Source organism: Leopardus geoffroyi, chromosome A3 (genome assembly GCF_018350155.1).
Source record: "Leopardus geoffroyi isolate Oge1 chromosome A3, O.geoffroyi_Oge1_pat1.0, whole genome shotgun sequence".
Classification (NCBI taxonomy): Eukaryota; Metazoa; Chordata; class Mammalia; order Carnivora; family Felidae; genus Leopardus; species Leopardus geoffroyi.
The window spans coordinates 139,420,735-139,440,803 of NC_059336.1; the positions used below are offsets into that span (position 1 = coordinate 139,420,735).

Consider the following 20,069-nt stretch of genomic DNA (forward strand, 5'->3'; position numbering starts at 1 on the left):
CCTCCCACCTCCTCCACCCTTTCCCTCCTCCCTTCCTCCCTCCCTCCCTCCTCCCGCCTCCTCCCTCCTCCCTCCTGCCCCCTCTCCTCTTTCCACCTCCTCCCTCCCTCCCTCCTCCCACCTCCTCCCTCCTCCCGCCTCCTCCCTCTTCCCTCCTCCCCCCTCTCTCCTCTTTCCACCTCCTCCTGCCTCCTCCCTCCTCCCTCCTCCCCCCTCTCCTCTTCCCACCTCCTCCCTTCCTCCCTCCTCCCCTCTCCTCCCACCTCCTCCACCCTTTCCCTCCTCCCTTCCTCCCTCCCTCCCTCCTCCTGCCTCCTCCCTCCTCCCCCTCCTCCTCCCCCCTCTCCTCTTTCCACCTCCTCCTGCCTCCTCCCTCCTCCCCCTCCTCCCTCCTCCCCCTCTCCTCTTCCCACCTCCTCCCTTCCTCCCTCCTCCCCTCTCCTCCCACCTCCTCCACCCTTTCCCTCCTCCCTTCCTCCCTCCCTCCCTCCTCCTGCCTCCTCCCTCCTCCCCCTCCTCCTCCCCCCTCTCCTCTTTCCACCTCCTCCCTTCCTCCCTCCTCCCCTCTCCTCCCACCTCCTCCACCCTTTCCCTCCTCCCTTCCTCCCTCCCTCCCTCCTCCTGCCTCCTCCCTCCTCCCCCTCCTCCTCCCCCCTCCCTCCTCTTCCCACCTCCTCCCTCCACCCTTCCTCCCTCCCTCCCCCCCTTCCTCTCTCCTCTTCCCACCTCCTCCTGCCTCCTCCCTCCTCCCCCTCCTCCTCCTCCTCCCCCCTCTCCTCTTCCCACCTCCTCCCTTCCTCCCTCCTCCTTCCTACTTCCAGTTCACCATCAAATATTAACCCAATGCTCCTTATATGCCATGGTGTGTGAGATATTAGTGACACATAGCCCCCAACTTCTCGAAAAGATGAATAATCACCAAAGTAAATGCAAATGTATAACTGTGGCAAATAAAATAGTATTCTTGAAATTTTAAAATGCAGCTGAAGAACTAAAAGATAAATTTGAAGAAATCTCCCAGAAGGTAGAGGAAACAGAAAAAGAGATTTAAAAAATACAAAAACAATGATCTCTGGCGGGTAAATGTGGACAATGCAAATCCGTTTAGGGGGAATCCTCCCCTCCCCACCCCCAAAACAGTAAAAAGGGAAAAAACATAAAGAGGGAGAAATCATCAAAGAGAGAAGGAAGTTCTGGCTGGGTCGGCCTGTGTGAAGAAGGCCCCACGAGCCACCGAGGTGGGGACCGTGAGCGCCTGTGACAGGACCGGCCTCAGTGGTGGGCGCTGTGTCGGCAGCCGTGACTCCGTGCTCTCAGGACACGTTGTACCCCGCGGCCACATGCCCAACAGCGAGGGACGTTCCCCAGGGGAGCCTCAGTAGGAACTCTTCCTGGGTGGAAGGTCAATACAGCAGGGGCGCAATCCGGGCTGGGACTGTGCCCTGCCCTCAGGGGTCGGGCGCAGGGCTGAGGAAGCTGGAACAGCAGGCAGGTGCCACATGGGCCCAGGAGTGACCGGTGCACCCCCGAGTCAGTCTGCCTCTTTCCTGTCAGGCTATCCGTTCAGACACTGTGAATGCACATTTTTCTAAAGCAAATAAACAGAAATACGTTAGGTCTGAGATCTTGATTTCCTGAAATAATTTTCCCAGAGGGGTTTCTGCCACTGACTTTGAATGTTAAAAAAAAATATTGGGGTGCCTGGGTGGCTCAGTCGGTTGAGCGTCCAACTTCGGCTCAGGTCATGATCTCACAGTCCGTGAGTTTGAGCCCCGTGTCGGGCTCTGTGCTGACAGCTCAGAGCCCGGAGCCTACTTCGGATTCTGTGTCTCCGTCTCTCTCTGCCCCTCCCCCGTTCATGCTCTGTCTCTCTCTGTCTCAAAAATAAATAAACGTTGAAAATAATAATAATAATAATAATAATAATAATTAATAATAATAAAAAGACCTGGGGGAGCCTGGGGGGGCTCAGCCAGTTACGTGTCTGACTTCGGCTCAGGTCATGATCTCGTGGTTCGTGAGTTCGAGCCCCATGTCGGGCTCTGGGCTGACAGCTCAGAGCCTTGAGCCTGCTTCGGATTCTGTCTCCCTCTCTCTCTGCCCCTCCTCTGCTCGCGTCCTGTCTCTCTCTCTCTCTCAAAAATAGATAAACATTAAATTTTTTTTAAGTAAAAAATTTAAAATTCTTGAAAAAAGAGCTGGTTGTCAGAGGAGGGGCCCCTGGGGTGGTGGGGCCCACCCGTCCCTGTTCCTCCCACGAACACTCTCCTGAGCACGAGAGCCACCTTCTGATGGAAGCGTGGGATGAACCCACCATCGGTCCTGCTTGTCCATTCGTTCTCGTAAAGGGCATCGTCTTCTGTGCCTTTGTTGGTAACGAAACACAAACCCACAGACGAAGGCGCTTCAGGTGTGTGTAACCACCGGCAGAAACCGGAATCTCAAATTCAGTTGAATTATGCTAAGAACATGAGTGGCACCATAATTAATAGTTTGCCTGTCATTCGTCAATATGGAATCTAACTGTTGAATTTTTCAACATTATGAGCTATTTATACGTGTATTTCTTGATAATATTACCAACGTTCAGTTGAACATTAGCTGTTGGCAAAATGGTTCTTTCACCACTATGGTTTTATAAAAGAATTTATTTTTTTAGTTTATTTATTTAAAATCAAGTTAGTTAACACAGTGTGGAGTCTCGGCTTCAGGAGTAGAACCCAGTGATTCGCCTCTTACGTCCGACGCCCGGTGCTCCTCCCAACAAGTGCTCTCAAAAAATTAAAAATAGAACCACCCACAACCCAGCAACTGCACTACTAGGTACTTATCCAAGCAAAACAAAAATGCGGATACGAAGGGGCACAGGCACCCGATGTTTGTAGCAGCGCTGTTGACAACAGCCACAGTGTGGAAACAGTCCACACGTCCATCGACTGATGAATGGAGAAAAGAATCTGTTTCAAAAGTCAAACACCTGCCTCTGTCACAGCATTAGCACCGAACACGTTGGCAATGTATCGTTTCACCTTTTGCTCCGGTAGATGATGTTGTATTTTTCTCAATTATCGGGGTTCCTCTTTTTACTTCTTTTAGTACATCTAATGATGGCCATGGGGTTTCTATTTTACCCAAACAGACTGGTTTTTCTTTGTTTTTTCCTTCTGTTCCTTCACGTTCTCTATTTTTCTTCATACCCCAAACAAATTATTTTTTCACATGTTTAAGATTCCCACTAGATCGATCCCAACTTCCCTGTATCGTTTCTTTCACTCCTCCCCCTATGTGTGTAGGAATATCTTATTCACCTTGCTTTATAACGAGTCAGAGTCCAGCAGAGCTCCAAAGAGCGAGCCCTCGGTAAATATGGCTGAATTCACGGAAGGCGTTCATTCTTGGCCAGAATTCTTTGCATCTGGCTTTGTTGCTGTTCACAGTATCGTGATCATACGTGAGACACTGAAACTCAGAGACGTTATGCAGCTGTATAAGTAAACCGGTGGTGATAAATGTAGCGATGGTCATATGTAAACATACCACGCCATCCTGAGCCTTCACGTACAGTATGCTAGATCCCTTCTGTATCCAGTCTTCTCTAGGGACTGAAAAATTCTGGAAAATGTAATGCTCATAAAACAGCAAGCTCAGGTCATGAGGTGATAACTGGTAATGATTTAGCAACCCAAGTCAGCCTGATTTTTTTTTTCAACGTTTTTTTTTATTTATTTATTTTTGGGGCAGAGAGAGACAGAGCATGAACGGGGGACGGGCAGAGAGAGAGGGAGACACAGAATCGGAAACAGGCTCCAGGCTCTGAGCCGTCAGCCCAGAGCCCAACGCGGGGCTCGAACTCACGGACCGCGAGATCGTGACCTGAGCCGAAGTCGGACGCTTAACCGACTGAGCCACCCAGGCGCCCCCAAGTCAGCCTGATTTTAGATCCTTTAACCATTGAACATTTCATGGGGAGCCTGGGGGGCTCAGTCGGTTGAGTGTCTGACTCTTGATTTCGGCTCAGATCATGATCTACAGCTCATGAGCCTGGAGCCTGCTTTGGATTCTGTGTCTCCCTCTCTCTCTCTCTCTCTCTCCCTCAAAAATAAATTAACGTTAAAAATTAAAATAAGATAACACATTTTACTTGTATATCCTAATCCAATCGCTTAGAATTCGTCCTGCCCCTGTCAGTGGGAGTGCTGTCTTTTTCTTTTTTCTGTTTTTCCTTCTCCTTTTCTTTCCCTCCCTCCCTTCCTTCTTTCCTCTTGTCATTTGGATCAACAAACCCACACTGCCCACCACGGGGTGTAGGCAGCCAAGATACAGACACAGGTAGAATTGTCCCTGCCCCGAGTGATGCACCGTCCAGGGGCTTGGCACGCAAGACAGATGGCGAGCTCATAGTAAGGTTTCACGGAGATTATCAAACCCTCAGGAGGAAGTGGGCAGAAGTTCTCTTGTTTTAAGTGGCAACGTTGAAAGTAAAAAGACAAATGCTTTCTCTTTCTGGGAATTTATGACTTAGATCTCCTGTGGTCTACATCCGTCTGTTTTTGGCAAGACAGCGTGCTCAAACACTCATGCACTGCCTGTGTGGGTGAAGTCACTCCTTGAGAAGAGGTATTCCCGGAAAGGATTTACAGCTCCGTCCCCAGGGGTCAACAGCAGCAGACAGGGATGCCGGGTCCCAGACGACAGGAAGGAATTGCTGAGTTCTGAGGAAAATGGCCTAATGACCTTTGTCTTTTATTTAACCCCAGAACCTAGTTGCCTGTGGTTCAAACAAAGCAATTTGATATGATAGTTTATTGCCGGAAGGGTTATGTGGCATCTATGTGAAGCTGGTTAACTGAATTGTCGGTGTTATCTTGGAATCTCTGCGAGGGTGCCTGGAGGGATCCTGGACCACAGGGACGGGAGTTCTAGAAGCTTCTCGGGTCCAGCACAAGGTCTCAGACTGCAGAGCCGACTTCGCAAGTGTCTGGGGAGACCCTTTCCCAGAGTCCCAGGTCCGGGAGAGTGCTTCCCAGGGGCACCCTCGTCCGCAGGCAGGACAGATGGCAGAGGGTCCACGTCTGCTGCTGCCGCGGGGTGTTCTCCATGTATGTATGTCCCCTTGTCACGTGCTAACGAAATCAGAGGCACTTCACTCTGTGGTTGGTATTTTGCAGATGGAGAACTGGAGGCACAGGGAAATTAAGTGACTTTGCCACAGTCCCAAGCTGGGGAGGACCAGGAAGAGAACGTAGAGGGACCCTGACTCTGGGCCCGCGTCCTGCCCACGGAGCCACGCTGCCTCCCTTCCTAGGAGAGAAGACGCCCCGCAAGGTACAGTGGGCCCCTGCACCCCGGGGTGCGTGCGGCCCGCCCTGGGGGGACGTCGCCGGGACCGCCAGTGTCAGGAACACATCCTCCCTCTGTGAGAGCAGCTCTCACCCCTCCTGGGCCCTCGCCCTGCCCTCCCCTCCTCCCGCATCAGAGTGTCGCTGCCTTCTCTATCCACCCCGTCTCTCGTTCTGTCCACCACCTCTCCCCCTCCGAGGGCAGACACACTCCATGCTGGGAGTTCAAAAGAGTTCGAGAGACACTTTCTTCAGCCCCCATAAGCTCTTGTCTTATCTTGGTCCTGCCGGGACAGTCTCTCGACCTTCCGCCTGGCCTCCCTCGCTGCCCGTCCGCTATGAGGTTCGTGGCAACCGCCCCCCTCCCACTGAAACCGCTCTCTCAAATCCCACCTGGATCTCATGAGCACCTGTTCCAAACAATGTCAGGGTAGAAAGGGTTTTAAGCACCAGGCAGACCCACATGCCAAAATCCACTGGATGAATCCAGGACGGACCCCAGCGAGGCAATGCCACCCACACTGGACCACTTCCCAGTGGGGGTCAAGGTGGGACCAATGAACTGCATGCAACATTCCCCCCTCAAAATCCTGTGGTCACAACTGAACGCACCTTCCTCCCCTCCCCCACCGCCCTTCTAGAACTTTCTCCTCTCTTGCTTTCTATTCAGTGCTGTTTCTTTAGGTGTCCTTCCCATCACTTGAATAGTCCCGTCATCTTCTGTCAATGTGCCATACCCCACTGCCTGCCCTTTGAGAGCCCCTTGAGGTGGGGGGCAGTGAGTCTCCCCTTGAGAAGGAATGCTGACACACAAACGGGTGTCCCACAGTGACAGCCTGGTGAGGGCAGGCAGCACCGTGACAGCAGCCACACAGCCACCAGAGCAGGGACACCCGGGGATAGTGCCACCCGCCACACGGGCAGAGCGGGTGCCACACAGTTTACGGATTTCCTCTGGACCTATTTTGTGCTTGCACACCCGCCTGGCCACCCCATGAAGCGCCCGGGGACATCGTCCTCTCTGTACCATTTGTACGGGGCTCAAGGGGCAAAGACACAGTAAGTAGAAAACACTGAACTTCACGTTTAAGACTCCAAGCCCAGCCCCTTCTCGCCCAAACTCATGAATATCTCCCATTTACTGGTCTCTGAAATATAATTTCTGAACGTCTTCTTGGGAATGGTGTTCCTCTCCCTGAACACAAACATGCTTTACATGTAGACATAAGCTTTTCTAATTCTTCTGTTTTTTCTTTTAACTTTGTTCTCCCCTTAAAAAACAAGCAAAACATTTTTTTAACTGGATTTTAAAAGTACAAAGTTCCAATTATAAAGTAAATAACTCACAGGGATAAAAAGTACAGGAAAGGGAATATAGTCAAAAGTGTTACAACAATTGTATGGTGACCATGGCGAGCCTTTCATAACATATACAAATGTTGAATCACTGTGTCGTGCACCAAAGCTGATATGGGGTGTGGTGAGGATACTTTAATTTAAAATGAAAAAGTGAATTCAAAAATTCCAAACTAGAAAATCAGTCGGGTAATCTGAAATACTTAAGTAAATAGACAACTCTCTCAGTACTTTTCCGGGTCAAAACATACTTGAATCTTTGAAATTTTTTTACAGATTTTACTTGTAAGTAATCTCTACACCCAACGTGGGGCTCGAACTCACAACCCCAAGATCAAGAGTCACATGCTGTTCCAACTGAGCCCGCCAGGCGCCCCTTGAATCTTTGAATTTTATTTTTGGTGCCACTTTATCAAAATTTGGGTTGGGAGAAGTGAAGGTAGAAAATGCTGAATACAGACCGAACATAGTCTCGGACAGCACATAGCTGAGCTTATGAATATAGCACATTATCTACTACTTATTAAAAGCTGTTCTTGGGTCACATTTGTGGGTTTTTGTAGCTTCAGAAGGAGAGGTGTGGCCTCTCGTGGCCTTGCCACCTGAGGGTACGTGTAGTGGAGCAGGTGTTCATTAGAGGGGGGGCTGGGCGGGCTCGTGGACACGTCTCGGGGTTGTGGAGCAGACCCGCGTGAGGCCGCACACGCCCGGCCCCGGGAGACAGGGCACTGGCAGGAGGGCGGGGAGCCACTCGGAAACTGCAGCCGAGCCGGAGAGCCTGCGGCTCTTCCCAAGGTCCTGGCTGGGTCGCCGACACCTTTCACATATCCTGGGGGAAACACCACCAGCCAAGGGGGAAAAGGCCACAAGAACACACTCCCAACGGATAAGATGGGTAAATGGATTAATGCCTTAAATGTACAAAGAGCTATTGCAAATCGCTGTGAACGTTTCAAAAACAGGCCGAGAGTGAGAATAAGGGCTTCTCAGCGGCCAGAATGCAAGAGGCCAGCACGTGAGAAGGCACGGACGCTCACCCTGGGCAGGGGAAGAGAGGTGGGAGCTCTAGTGAGCGAAGCGATTTCCCTCTGGAAAAGTGACACTTGTGTGGTGCACTGTGGGAAAGCTCTTAGAAGAACCATCATACGTCACCAAAAAGCGTGCAGCTTTGTGCGTGTTCCAGAGGTACCGAAAATATCGCCCTCGAGGACTGGATTATGGAGATACGACAAAGATGTGTGTGATATTTATTGCACTTCTTTTTATAGTGGAACGAGACAAATAGCTGAAGTAAAACAACCTAAATGTCCATTAGTGGGGGAGCTTACAGGGAGGCTTGGCTACGCCACAGGACACACGTTCTGGGGAATACTATGCACCCGTTCAAAGGAGTTGAGTCCACGGCGTTGGCCTGGAGAGGCAGCTGTGACTCCTAGTAAGTGAAAATAGCAACTCACAGAAAAGTCCGCGTAGCACGGAGTCTGCTGTTGTCAATAGTCCACACACCGGGGGACAGTGCAGTGTGTGTTCACAATGATGCTTTAGGAGGAGAGAGCGCTACTCTGCACGCGGAAGGTGCTGGAGGGAGGAGACAGCCATGCCCCGCTGCCCAGCGGGCAGGCTCCTATGCTCCTGGTCGTGACCGTTTCTGCCCCGGGAAAGAGAGGGGGCGTCGCTGCTTAGACGTGAGGGAGGGGGACAGCAGGGCAGCACGGAGGGCTCTGGGGACTGGGCGAGGGACGCTGGCCGGCGGTGTCTCAGCCCACAGCCCCTCGGAGGGTCCGGCGTCGGAACAGTCAGGGCGTGAGGTAGCGCCTCCCCCAGCAGTGGGAGGGGTGGCCGTGACAGCCACCAGGCGTGGAGGGAGGGGACGGACGGATGGCGGACAGAAGTCAAATGTGATAAGGTTTCGGAGCACTTCCTTTATTCAGTCAATCACAGGAAGGCCAACCCTGGGCTGTGACAAGGTCCCTCCTCCAGAGACCCGGCGACACAGGGAGGAAAACCTTCCACCATCAGGCAGAAAAGCCCACGACTGACAGTCCACACGTGGCAGGGAGGAGAGCGGCGACAGCGCTGGACGTGGGGACAGGAAGCAGGGACACGGCTCAGGAGACCCCAGGCGGCAAGGGAACACTGAACACGGCTCCGGGGTGGATTCACAGTGACCGGCGTGCTCTGGGGGCTGCTAGGCTTGGGGTTGAGGCTGACCCAAGTTCAGGGGCCCCATGTGCGGCCAGGGTGGCGCAGCCATGTCCCCAGTGGGTGTGGCCTGGGGACAGAGCCCCGAGGGAGCAGGGGAGTCGGGCGCCACATGCTTTCCTGAGGCATGAGCTTCGGTGAGACTTTGCGGCTCTAGGACGTGGCCGCTGGTGGCCCCTGAAGTGACACCCAACAGGTGCAAACCGCCTGGAGGCCTCCATGGGAGCAGCCTGGCCACAGAGGAAGGAGGGGCGTGGCACCTGCTAAAGGTCAACAAAGTCAAAGGGTGGAGGGGACCTGAGCCCAACAGAAAGCACGAGGGCCAGCTGAGAGGAGCAGATGGAACATTCTAGAAAGAAGGGATCCCCCACCTCGCAGGAACGTGATCTCCAAGATCGCGATCCCCGGTGGGGCCCGGGGCAGGAATCGGACGTGGGCTCCAGCCCTTCTGTGTGTCCTGCATGGCTAGCGTGGGCCCGGCGCTCCCAGCCTCCGTCAGTCCTGGTGCCGCCACCTGCCACCTTCAAGGGCTGCTACCAGAGGGGACCCACGGGACGCAGGGACGCAGGGGACACAGGGACACAGGGAACGCAGGGACACAGAGGACACAGAGATGTAGGGATGCAGGGAGCACGTGGTACAGCACTCGCCCGCAGTCAGGACGTGGGGGCGGCCAGAAGCGTCCGGAAGGCAGACTCCTCTATGCAGGGCGGGCTGGATGAGGGTCAAAGCAGACACCGGGCTTGCTGTGAGGGATGAGCGGGGACGCTCCTCAGGACGGTGGCAGCCAGGTGGCCCTCCTGACGGGAAGACCAGGGGTGCCGGACGTGCCGCTCCCCCTCGCCAGCCGGCCTCCACCTGTGCGGCCCGTGGAAGGCCTGTGCCGACCGCACTGCTGTGCGTGATGCGGCCTGAGTCCGGGACTTGGGTCCGTACCATGCACGGCCGCTCAGCAGACCGGGCGACACCTGGCCCGTCACCCCAGCGCCCTTGGGTTACTTGGGACTAGTTCTTCCCCGAGAGCTCACAAAGCTGTGTCCTCCTCTGATCTCCCAACACCCTGGGCTCCGCGTGGGAGCAGAGACCGGGGACGCACCGGGCTAGCTCCTTGTCCAAGCTCGTGCAGCTGCGGGGGACGAAGAAACGGGCCCGGGGGTTCGGCTCCAGGACCCCGGCAGCTGCCCCCCGCTCTGCACTGCCTCCAGTGATGCCACACGGTGGTCTCGTATGTCGGCACTTGACCTTGTCTTACAGTGTTTTGTTTGCGTGTCTGTCCTCTGCTTGATCTGGCAGCTATTTAAGGGTCTTTTATTTACAAGAAATGGCACGAACACAGAGGACCCTCTGAGAGAATAAAGGTCCTGCTCTCAAAAGCGACTGGCTGGTCATAAGTAGTTTGCAAATTGTAACCTGCACCGCTCGGGAGAAGGTGCGGGAGCCGCTGCCACAGTGTGTCCCCGGAGCCCCTGCAACACGGGCTCCCCTTCTCCGCGCCCCGAGGGGACGGCGCAGGAGGGGCCTGCCGCTTCCCCTCGACCACACCACGACCCGGCAGGACACTGGCGTCATTGGAGCCCCGCGGGCTGAGATTGACGGTTTTTACTTCAGACCATACTTGTCTAGGAAACACCAACGACCAGCCACCACACTGATCCTGTTTTGAATATTCCTTCTTAATACTTGTGAATGGCCCCTTCCTAGGTAGGAATGTTCCTTTCTAGAAAGTAGTTCACTTTTTTTCTCCTCCTCTCTACTCTGTAGAACTTCTTTCCATATTTCCAAGAAAGTTTGCCCAACATCCGCGTGACCTTTAAGGGGATTGTGATATTTTTATTTTTAGCACAACTCGGCCAGTGTTTATCAAGCAACCGTTCTGGGCCAGGCACCAAGCGGGACTGCCCCTGCCAGCTTCTCCCACAGCCCTGGGAGCCACGGATGCCTGGGTGCGATGCCCTGTTTCCAGGCTCCCAGGACGGCAGCTTCTTGGAAGATGTGCCTGCTGCCTGGCTTTGGGAGCGATGAGTCTCCAGCCCCGTTGAAATGTTAGCTGGACTGAGGGAGGTGACCAAGAGTCTCTCTCTCTCTCTCTCTCTCTCTCTCTCTCACACACACACACACACACACACACACACACACACTGAACTTCTGGCCCGGGGTCATTATGGAGACCGTCCTCCCAAGCTGTGCACCATTGAACTGGTTCCCATACTCAGAGGCCAATAAAATGCTGGTGTTAGCAAAGGTGATTAAAAATACAAAGAGCACAACATCCTACGTGCATCACAAGTGACGCGTGTGCCCATAACTCGGACGCCGTGAGCTTCTCTGCTGCCAGCACCCCTGGGGACACGCACCACACCTGGAAAATGGAGGAAGGAGGGAAGTGTCGTCCTGTTCGAGCCTCTCGGCCGCCCAGGGAGATAAGCAGGAGTTTCACAGACGAGAGAACCGTGATCCACAGACCGGACCCTGCACGGCCTCGTGCAGTTAGCGAACGTGGAGCCTGCCGTCACACCGCGGGCCAGACTGCGTCCATGGAGACGAGCCAGGGGCACTGCTGACACAGAAGCCCGGACGTGGCCAGCCCTTCCATCTGGGCGGCCGGCTGGCGGGAGACCGCGCTCCCTGGCTGCAGCCTGCGAGGCAAACCCAGAGTTGTCCAGAAGGCCCTCGTGGCCACGCGTGCCCTCCCAGCACGCCCCGGCTGCGCTGCCCACGGAGGCCTCGGCCGACAACCCGGGTCTTGAGAGCCAGGATGGGAACAGCACACGCTATGAAATTCCCTGAGATCCTACGACGTGTGTGACTCTCCGGGCCCCGGAACTTAGATGTTTCCTCGGACTCGGGTATCCCCCAGGGCAGGGACAGGAGAAGCTGCTGCAGTGGACAGAGAGAATCGCCACATGCCCCGCAGTGGGCTGCTGTCGCCACCAGGCACGGGATGCACGAGGACCCAGGCGACGGCGGCCACGGGGGAAACCTGCCTGTCTCGCCGGCTGTGGCTGACAGAAACCGAGCGCGGTGTTTCCAGATCCTCCTGTTTTTCCAGAAAAATCAGAAGTGCAGAATCGCATATAAAGCCCCCGGATTTGTGGGTGTTAGCTCCACGGGGCAAGCACTGAGAGCCCAGCAGAACCATTCTGGGCCCCGGTCCTGCATTCTGACTCTTGGCATTTTCTGCCAGAACTTGCTGGCGGGATAAAGGGGTGCGGTGATAGGGGCACACCTGAAGTCAGAGAACCGGATCAGTGCAGGCGCGGGCGTCTTTTCTACGCTTTCACTCGGGGCCAAAAGAGCACTAGCGATCTTACAAAAACTAAGGCTCCTGACTTGGCACTTCACCCAAAGCTCTGGAAGCAGGCGCCCGTCCCGTCCCTGCTCGGCTGTCCCACACTTGAAAGTAAAGACCCCACCGTGACCATAAACAGCAGTGAAATATGGGCTCTGCCCACCCGCTGTCCCCCAGAACCACCTCTGGGATGTCGGTGTCACCACGGCCGTGATGGACGATATAAACTGGGAAGAGGGTTGTTTACGGATGTAAGATCGCCAGGTGACCCGAATAGGAGCGAAACCGAATGGGAGTCATTTTGTTAAAAGCCACTGCCTTCATCACCCTGGAGTCGCCTTTGAAACTTGGGTTTGGTCCCCAACGCTCCACTAGGTCCCCGGCCCCCACGTGCCCGCCTGTGAGGAAGCCGCCTGGGGCCCCATCCTCCGGGCTGTGAAAGGCTCCTCAGAGCTCGCAGCCCCCAACCCCAACGTGAAGTCAGTGGGCGCGTGCAGACCTCCGTGGACGTGGCCGCCCGCGTGCTTGCAGAGAAGCAGAGGCAGAGCCTGCCGGCCTGGGGGAGGGGGCGCATTTCCCTTGCAGCCTTACGTTTGATCACAAAAGTTCTAAAGCGCTGATAAGGTTACTAATCGGTAGTCATTGAACAGTAACTCTTCCCTTCATTCCTTCCTTCGCTCGCGAAACCACAACGCCCGCGGTCACCTGTCCGCGTGCCTCAAGAATAAGATCACTTTCTCTTTCCCCACAATTTCCTTTTCCTACGTTCAGAGGCTGGAGTGGAGTGGACTTCCTCGTGGCCGTGCTCTTGCCTCTGCTGGACCGAGCCCTGTCCCCCCAACACACACAGGCCTTGGGGTAAAGAGACAAGGTCCGTGCACGGGGATCGGGGGTCAGCGGGGGGCCCCCTTGTGCAGGCGCCTGAACTAGCAGCATCCCCAGCACCTGGCTCTCCAAGTGACGGCGTCGAGAGGACGGATTTCCCTTCGAGGGCCCCTGTTACAGGGCATTTGCATGGCCGATCGCTGTTGCATTGACTGCTGTTTCCTTAGGGTTCTTCTTAGGATTCGTCGCGTTCTTCTTAAAGCCTTAAGTCCCAAACCACATGCAGGGGTTTACTAAGCGTTCCCCGGTGTTGCCTGGAAGGGTGACCTCCCGGGGTTCCCTGATGATACTGGCGCATCAGCCCACGTGACAGTCCCGAGCGCTGAGGGCAAGCATGCTTCCCGGGTGTTTTCAGCTGTCCTATCTAGGAGTGCCAGAGATTCCCTCCCTGTCCCCAAGTTCCAGTAACTTGGCTTTGGAGCCTGCTTTTGCCCCAGGACACAGCGTAAATGTTGGTCAGACCACCAGTCCACACGGCTTCTTTTGAAAACGTGGCCACTCCCCCACGGCACTCAAACCGCTCCCACCACCACCACCACCACCGTGGACGGGGCGCGCCCAGAACATCGCAGCGACGAGGAGTTTCCAGAGTTCTCTCAAGACCACAAGAAACCCAGGGGGTCACAGACTCGCCTGCTTGCTCTCTGTGTTCCGCGTTTTCCTGCCGCATAGCTGGGCGTCTGTGCCCACCGTTCAGGGCTTCCGTCTGGGGAACAACTAGCAGAAAGCCATCGTCGGTGACAGGAGTCCGAGAAGAGTATGACACTTCAAGGTCAACATTTAACCGGACGCGTAAACGCTTCTGCCTCCTTAGGGCCTGATGACAAGGAATCCACAAGCAAAGCAAGGGTGCAGCCTCCCTCCTCCGTTCCCATCGTGGTCAGGCCCTGGCACGCCACGCTTTTGTAACGAATTTCTAAATTTTTGTGTATGCCACCTACTTGAACTTATTCACAAGTTTGCCACATAATTAGCCTCCAAATCTCCTCATTTAAATAATCCTCAAATACGCTCATTTCTGAAGCACCTGGGGGCTCAGTCGGTTGGGCGTCCGACTTCGGCTCAGGTCATCATGATCTCACGGTCCGTGGGTTCGAGCCCCATGTCGGGCTCTGTGCTGACAGCTCGGAGCCTGGAGCCTGCTTCGGATTCTGTGTCCCGCTCTCTCTGCCCCTCCCCTGCTCACTCTCTCTCTCTCTCTCTCTCTCTCTCTCTTTCAAAAACAAATAAACATTTAATAAAAATATGCTCATTTCTATACGTCCTACACTCCGTCACTGATAAGTGTGTGACGTGGCTCCCCTGGGTCACCGTACCGCACTCTGCACCGTGGTCCCAGGTGGCAGGGGTGAGGGGAGGGCATAGCCACACCCTCACTTTCTTCTCTGCCCAGATAATTCCTACTTTTCTTTTCCTCTCTCTTTGCCCCTGTTGGCCCCAAGCACACGTCCCGGGATCAGTCAGGGTGAAGAATCCCTGGGATATGGGCCGCCTTCCCTGGAGGTTGGTTTCAGTGGCCACCAGTCCTTGCTGAGAAAAGTTGGGAAGGGAGAGGAAAGTAGGAGCAGACAAAACAAGGCTCTTGCAACTGTTGTATTTGCCTAATTTTTCCTCATTTCCAGCCTGTGAGGTTGGAGACCTAAAACTGAAACCATTGCAAACCATGAGGCCTGAGCTAGAGACACTTCTGTCTCTCCTAACTTTGCAACTTCTTAACAGCATGCCGTCCTGTCACTTAATGTAAACATCGAACAGAACTCCCAAAATGTAATGTATTTGCACCACATTAAATTCACTAAAAACCAGAACACTTTGTCATAGTGTGGAAAACAACTTTTTTTAATGTTTATTTATCTTTGAGAGAGACACAGAGAGACAGAGTGCGAGCAGGGGAGGAGCAGAGAGAGAGAGGGAGAACAGAATCTGAAACAGGCTCCAGGCTCTGAGCTGTCAGCATGGAACACGACACAGGCCTCGAACTCATGAACCAGTGAACCGCGAGATCATGACCTGAGCCGAAGCCGGACGCTTAACCGACTGAGCCACCCAGCCCTCCCGGGAAACGACTTTTAACTGCAATCGTATTTATTCTAAACACAATTCAAGGATGCCAACAACATATCATTTCTGACCCTTGCTGATCTGTACCGATGGGTTTTTATGAGCCAAGACTTCCATGCGTCCGAGGCGGGGGACACGGAGGCCATGGGGGCCAAGGTTGCCTGGGGGGGCAAGGGTTCACGGGAACAAAAGTGCACAGAAAACGTGGGCACGCAGTTTGATCCGCACACTTGAGGTTGCCGGCCGCTCTGGTTTCTCTCCATTAGTAGCGTCCGCAGACCTTCTCACCTGCCACCCCGCTCGGTAAATGAACCCGCCTCTGGGCGCGTGTAGCCCACTCCTCCTGCCGGTGCTAATGAGCAGTGAAAGGACCCGGTGCTGAGCAGCGGGAGGTGAAAGACAGGGTCTGGCTAATTGACAACATAGGTAATTGCTTCCTGAATAATTGAGGGGCGTCTCTGGGGGAGGGAGCTCGGGCTCAGCTTGTGTCTGAGCTGTGCACCAGGGAGGCTGTGACCCCGTCCTTCCAGGCCTGGTCCCGCCGGAAGGCGCAGGTCGCCGGAGCACGGCGTGGCCGGCAGTGGGGACCCCCCCGCCCCTCCCTGGGGTTCGCTGCTGTGGCCCGATGAGCACCTTCCCGCAGAAAGCAGCCTGTAAGGACTGGAGGGACCAGAGAGCAGCGTGTGAGGCTTTGATATCATTAATGTTCTACGATCTTCACGGAGCCTCAACCTGAAGGAAGTGTGCACTTTGTGGGGTGGGGGCGACGACAGAGGGAAAATCATAAAAGCGTCCTGACTCCAATACGTCCCGTATTACAAACCAGTTCACTCTCTCTTCAGCAAATCAGTGTGATCGCTTTCGTTGGCTCCAAAGTAAATGTCTTACGTTTGAGCCTTTTCTTTAAGAATAAAACCGTTTAAAATTCCTAAGAAAAACCTCTCCTTATTTTAAAACTGAGCGCCCGACTTAGAAACAAAAGCGTTCCTGCTAAGTGTGGCTTTGAGGCTCCGCTTTCCAGATGTGCTTTGCTGGAGAGGGATGGGAACGCGGTGAGGCGATGACGGCAGGGTTACCCCTCGTGGGCTCCGGGGAGGGACAGACCTGAGATAACCCCGACGTGGCATCACCCACGGACGCCTCAGAGGCACTAGAGGAATGAAGTGGGCACCACGGTCCACCGGGCGCAGAGGGCAGCCGCCAGCCACAGGGGAGCCACAGGAGGAGACGAGGAGGTGAGAAGGCGGGCGAGACCAGGGTCCCACAAGAGCCAGTGTGTGAATGAGCGCGTGCTGTCAGCTCGCCTTCGACCACACGCTTGTAGGCGTAAACGTCAGGACACGAACACGCTCCTCAAACTCTGGGTGACAAATCGCACGCTTTCTGCTTAGCCTGAACTTCACCGGCGCTTTGCGCACTGACACATCTGAGCGCAAGTAAGATGCAAAACCATTTCGAGCTCTTCGTTCGGGGTCGTTGGCTGAAGGAGAAAGAAAAGGGAGCCCCCGTGTGCTTGGTGCCTCCCGTATGTTTGCCAAATTACCCCGAGTCGCCCTGACAGCGAGCGGAACGTGTCACGGAGCCCTGAACTTCAAGCGGGATCAGCGCTGCGACAAACACGTACAAGAGTGGCGTGCGATGGCCCCAAGGTTGACCCAGGTTGGGTGAGGGGTAACATCGGCGAGAGGGGTACTGTGGCGTAGCGGGAAAGCGCGGTTCGTGTAACGAGGGATTAGCGGCAGAGCTCACTTCTCCTGGAAGGAAATAAGATCGTCCTTCTATATGGATTAAAAACTTAAACGTAAAAAAATAAAGTAGTCCTCACACAACTATATGGGCAGTTAGCAAACGAGGCTGAGTTTTTCCATTTAATACCCACAGAGGGATGCCAGCCTCACACCCTTTGGCCGCAAGGTCTGTCCTAAGCAACAGGCGGGTTTCCCATCAGAGACTGCAGAGGCTGAGTGTCAGGAATGGAGGGTGAGTGGCCCATGTGCTCGGGGGGAGGGAGCGGGCTGAGGCCGCCCTCCCCTCCTCGGGTGCCCTGAGCGCACCCCCAAGCCCGCAGACCTCTTTGCACATCCCATTCCCTCTGCCTGGAACATGAGCACCCCACCCACTTTTAATCTAAACCCAGCAATTAACCTTTAAAACTCAGATCAGATTCCACCCCTCCCCAGAGAGCCCCCCTGTCCCTCCCAGAATGGGTTGGCTGCAGTGCGTCCAAACGTCCTCGTGCCCCAGTGAGAACGGCTTTCAGGTCATCTACCCTAGCGGAAAGCTACTGCTCGGCGTTGAACTCCTTAAAGAGTAGGATTTCACCCCACAATCGCTGCATCCGCAGTCCTACGGCCTGCTGGGCCACGTGGCAGGAAACACAGCATTTCCACAGAACGTGGCCTGGTACGTTCTCCATCACCTCCTGAGGGTTAGCCCACTCTTGCTCTGGGCCCCACGGGCCCCGCCTGCCTTGCCAGCATTCCACAGTGTTTGGAAAATGTTGCCACGTAGGGAAGCAATTTTGGAGCATCAATGTGTTACCCAGAGGTGCTGTTGACTCACGCCACGAACCCGCACAGCGTGCCTGCCCTCGGGGACCTCGCACCCTGTGCCCCAGCTGCGATGCCAGAGCAAGGGCGGGAAGGCAGGCGCACAGCGGAGCCTGCAGCACGCTGACGGTTCTTGAAACGTCCCTCGCGGCCATCTTTGTCTTCTTGCGTCTCTGTTCCGGACAACCGCACTCCGGGAGGGAGCCACCACCCCGACAGGGCTCCTTCTCCCAGCGCCGTCCGTCTCTGCGGACACCCCCTTGCTCCCACCACAGGCTCTCAACCCCCGCTGGATCAATTTGTTTCCACAATACACTTGAGACATCCCCAGCCCCGTGCCCAAGGGTTGGCTGCAGCTATACACACACCGGGGCAGCAGGAACCCCTCTGGGTGTGCCAGGCCCTCGACGTGCCCCCCACTCTCCCCGAGGCCACGGCCCCCAGCCCCCACCCGCTCGTCAGGACCGACCTTGCTGGCACCAGCTCCGTGACGGCCAGCTTCCCAGGAAACACACCCACCCACTCCCACTCCCTCTCTCTCGCCCACGACTGGGTCTCTCGTATCTCCATACGGGCTTAAAACACGACCTGTTTCTTGTTTCGTTCAGATAGTGCTTCAGCTGCGAAGATTCCCCTATGAAGCCCTTTCTCTGTGACCCGCCTCACTCTGGCTGCTGGCCTTCTCAGATCCGTATCTGATTGAATCTACAGCCCTACATCTGCACACACATGTCTTCCGTTAAAAGACACGAGCTATGTTTTTTATTGTATGTGTGTTTCATTTGCCGCCATACTCAGCACACAGTATTAATGAATGAGGGTCTGGCGGTCAGTCGGCGAGAACACTAACTCGGGAGCCTGGTGTCGCACTGCCTGGGCGTTGCGTCCGCGAAGAGCCACCCCTCGCCGGCAGCTGCTTGTGACAGCAGACCTGCCCTGCTCTCTCCCTCGTGGGAGTCTGACCGACCACATGCCCTTACGACCCTTCTGTGCCCCGCTGCGACCTTCTCGTCCTAAATTGCGGGGCAGGCGAACCATGCACGGAGGGAACCGTGCAGGGAACTCCGTGCCCCTGTCTTCTGCCTCCTGGTAGCTTGGGTGGGCAAGGACATCACAGATGGGGCTGAAATTTCCTGTCCTCACGATCAGACGGACCGTTCTTACCGCTCTCCTCCCATCAGCCCCCCTGTTCTGTTGAGTGAAATTCTCCTACTATGCGACTTTGCGTGTATAAATTATCCAGACATGTGGAAATACTGGGTGTACCAATACACTAGCACATGTCCGTCCCTCCAGCACTGGTCCCTTGGCTTAAAAATGATGTGTAGGGGCACCTGGGTGGCTCAGTTGGTTAAGCATCTGACTTCAGCTGGGGTCATGATCTCGTGGTCTGTGGGTTCAAGCACTGTGTCGGGCTCTGTGCTGACAGCTCAGAGCCTGGAGCTGCTTCAGAGTCTGTGTCTCCCTCTCTCTCTGCTCCTCCCTGGCTCGTGTTCTCTCTCTCTCTTTTTCTTTCTCTCTCCCTCCCTCTCAAAAATAAATGAGTAAACATTAAAAACAAAAATGTTGTGTAGAGACAGGTGGCTTGGTTTCAGGGCCCTGAGCCAAAACTCCTAGTTAGATGGTCTTGGGCAAGTCCCATCTACAAAACAGATGTAAAGATACCTTTCTTAGAAAATTGTGAGGATCAGACACGGTAACACACAAAAATGCTCGGTAATCTGTGACCTGTGAAACGGGCTGGTTACCATGAGCAAAGGGCCTCGTCCCTGGAAAGCATCCGAATGATTCGGAGCAGCGTGGACGGTGATTATACCCGGAACTAGATGACACGGCATCAGCCCCCAGCTTAGACATGTCCTGCCACACCTGCCCGCCCCCCTTAACTGTGTGATCGGATCCAACTTTGGGTTCTGAGGAGATTCCAGCCTACACGTATGAACCTTCCTGCAAACATAAGGGCTACCTCTCAGGTGCTGGCTACAAAGTGTGACTCGGAACTCACGCCGAGGTCTCCCAATCGGTCTTTGAAAAGGGCAAAGAGGCTGTGCTTAAGCTTCATCAAAGCCCCCCGTTACAGAGGGTGGGGCCTCCCGCTGACCTTGCGTCCCCTGCAAGGTCAAGGTCCGCTTTGCTTTGTTAAGTGACACAGTTAGATTGCTTGGTGCTTTCCCCCCACGTCGCTCTCCCAGGGGGTTGCCCCATAGCCACTAAGACGCCCGTGTTTGGCCACATGCGCTGCTGACCGAACTGACCGCCTGCTCGTCTATCCACAGATGGAGGTGGACGCCGAGGAGAAGCGCCATCGGACACGGTCCAAAGGGGTTCGAGGTAGGTCCGCGCTTCTCCAAGCCCCCGGAGGCCCCGTTCAGGGTCCCCTTTGTCCTG

General features: G+C 54.9%; 1 protein-coding gene across 22 annotated transcripts in view; it reads left to right on the plus strand.

The window, feature by feature from the left end:
- Positions 1 to 20,069, plus strand: part of MYT1L (myelin transcription factor 1 like) — a 429,846-nt gene that overhangs the window by 266,275 nt on the left and 143,502 nt on the right. For 21 of the 22 annotated variants that reach the window (XM_045447886.1, XM_045447887.1, XM_045447890.1 and 18 more), the window contains exons 5-6: positions 5,169 to 5,325; positions 19,958 to 20,012. In XM_045447886.1, coding sequence (XP_045303842.1) covers positions 19,958 to 20,012 — 55 coding nt within the window. In that variant the 5' untranslated portion in view covers positions 5,169 to 5,325. The remainder of the gene's footprint in view (positions 1 to 5,168; positions 5,326 to 19,957; positions 20,013 to 20,069) is intronic. The other variant, XM_045447876.1, reaches the window with a different exon arrangement.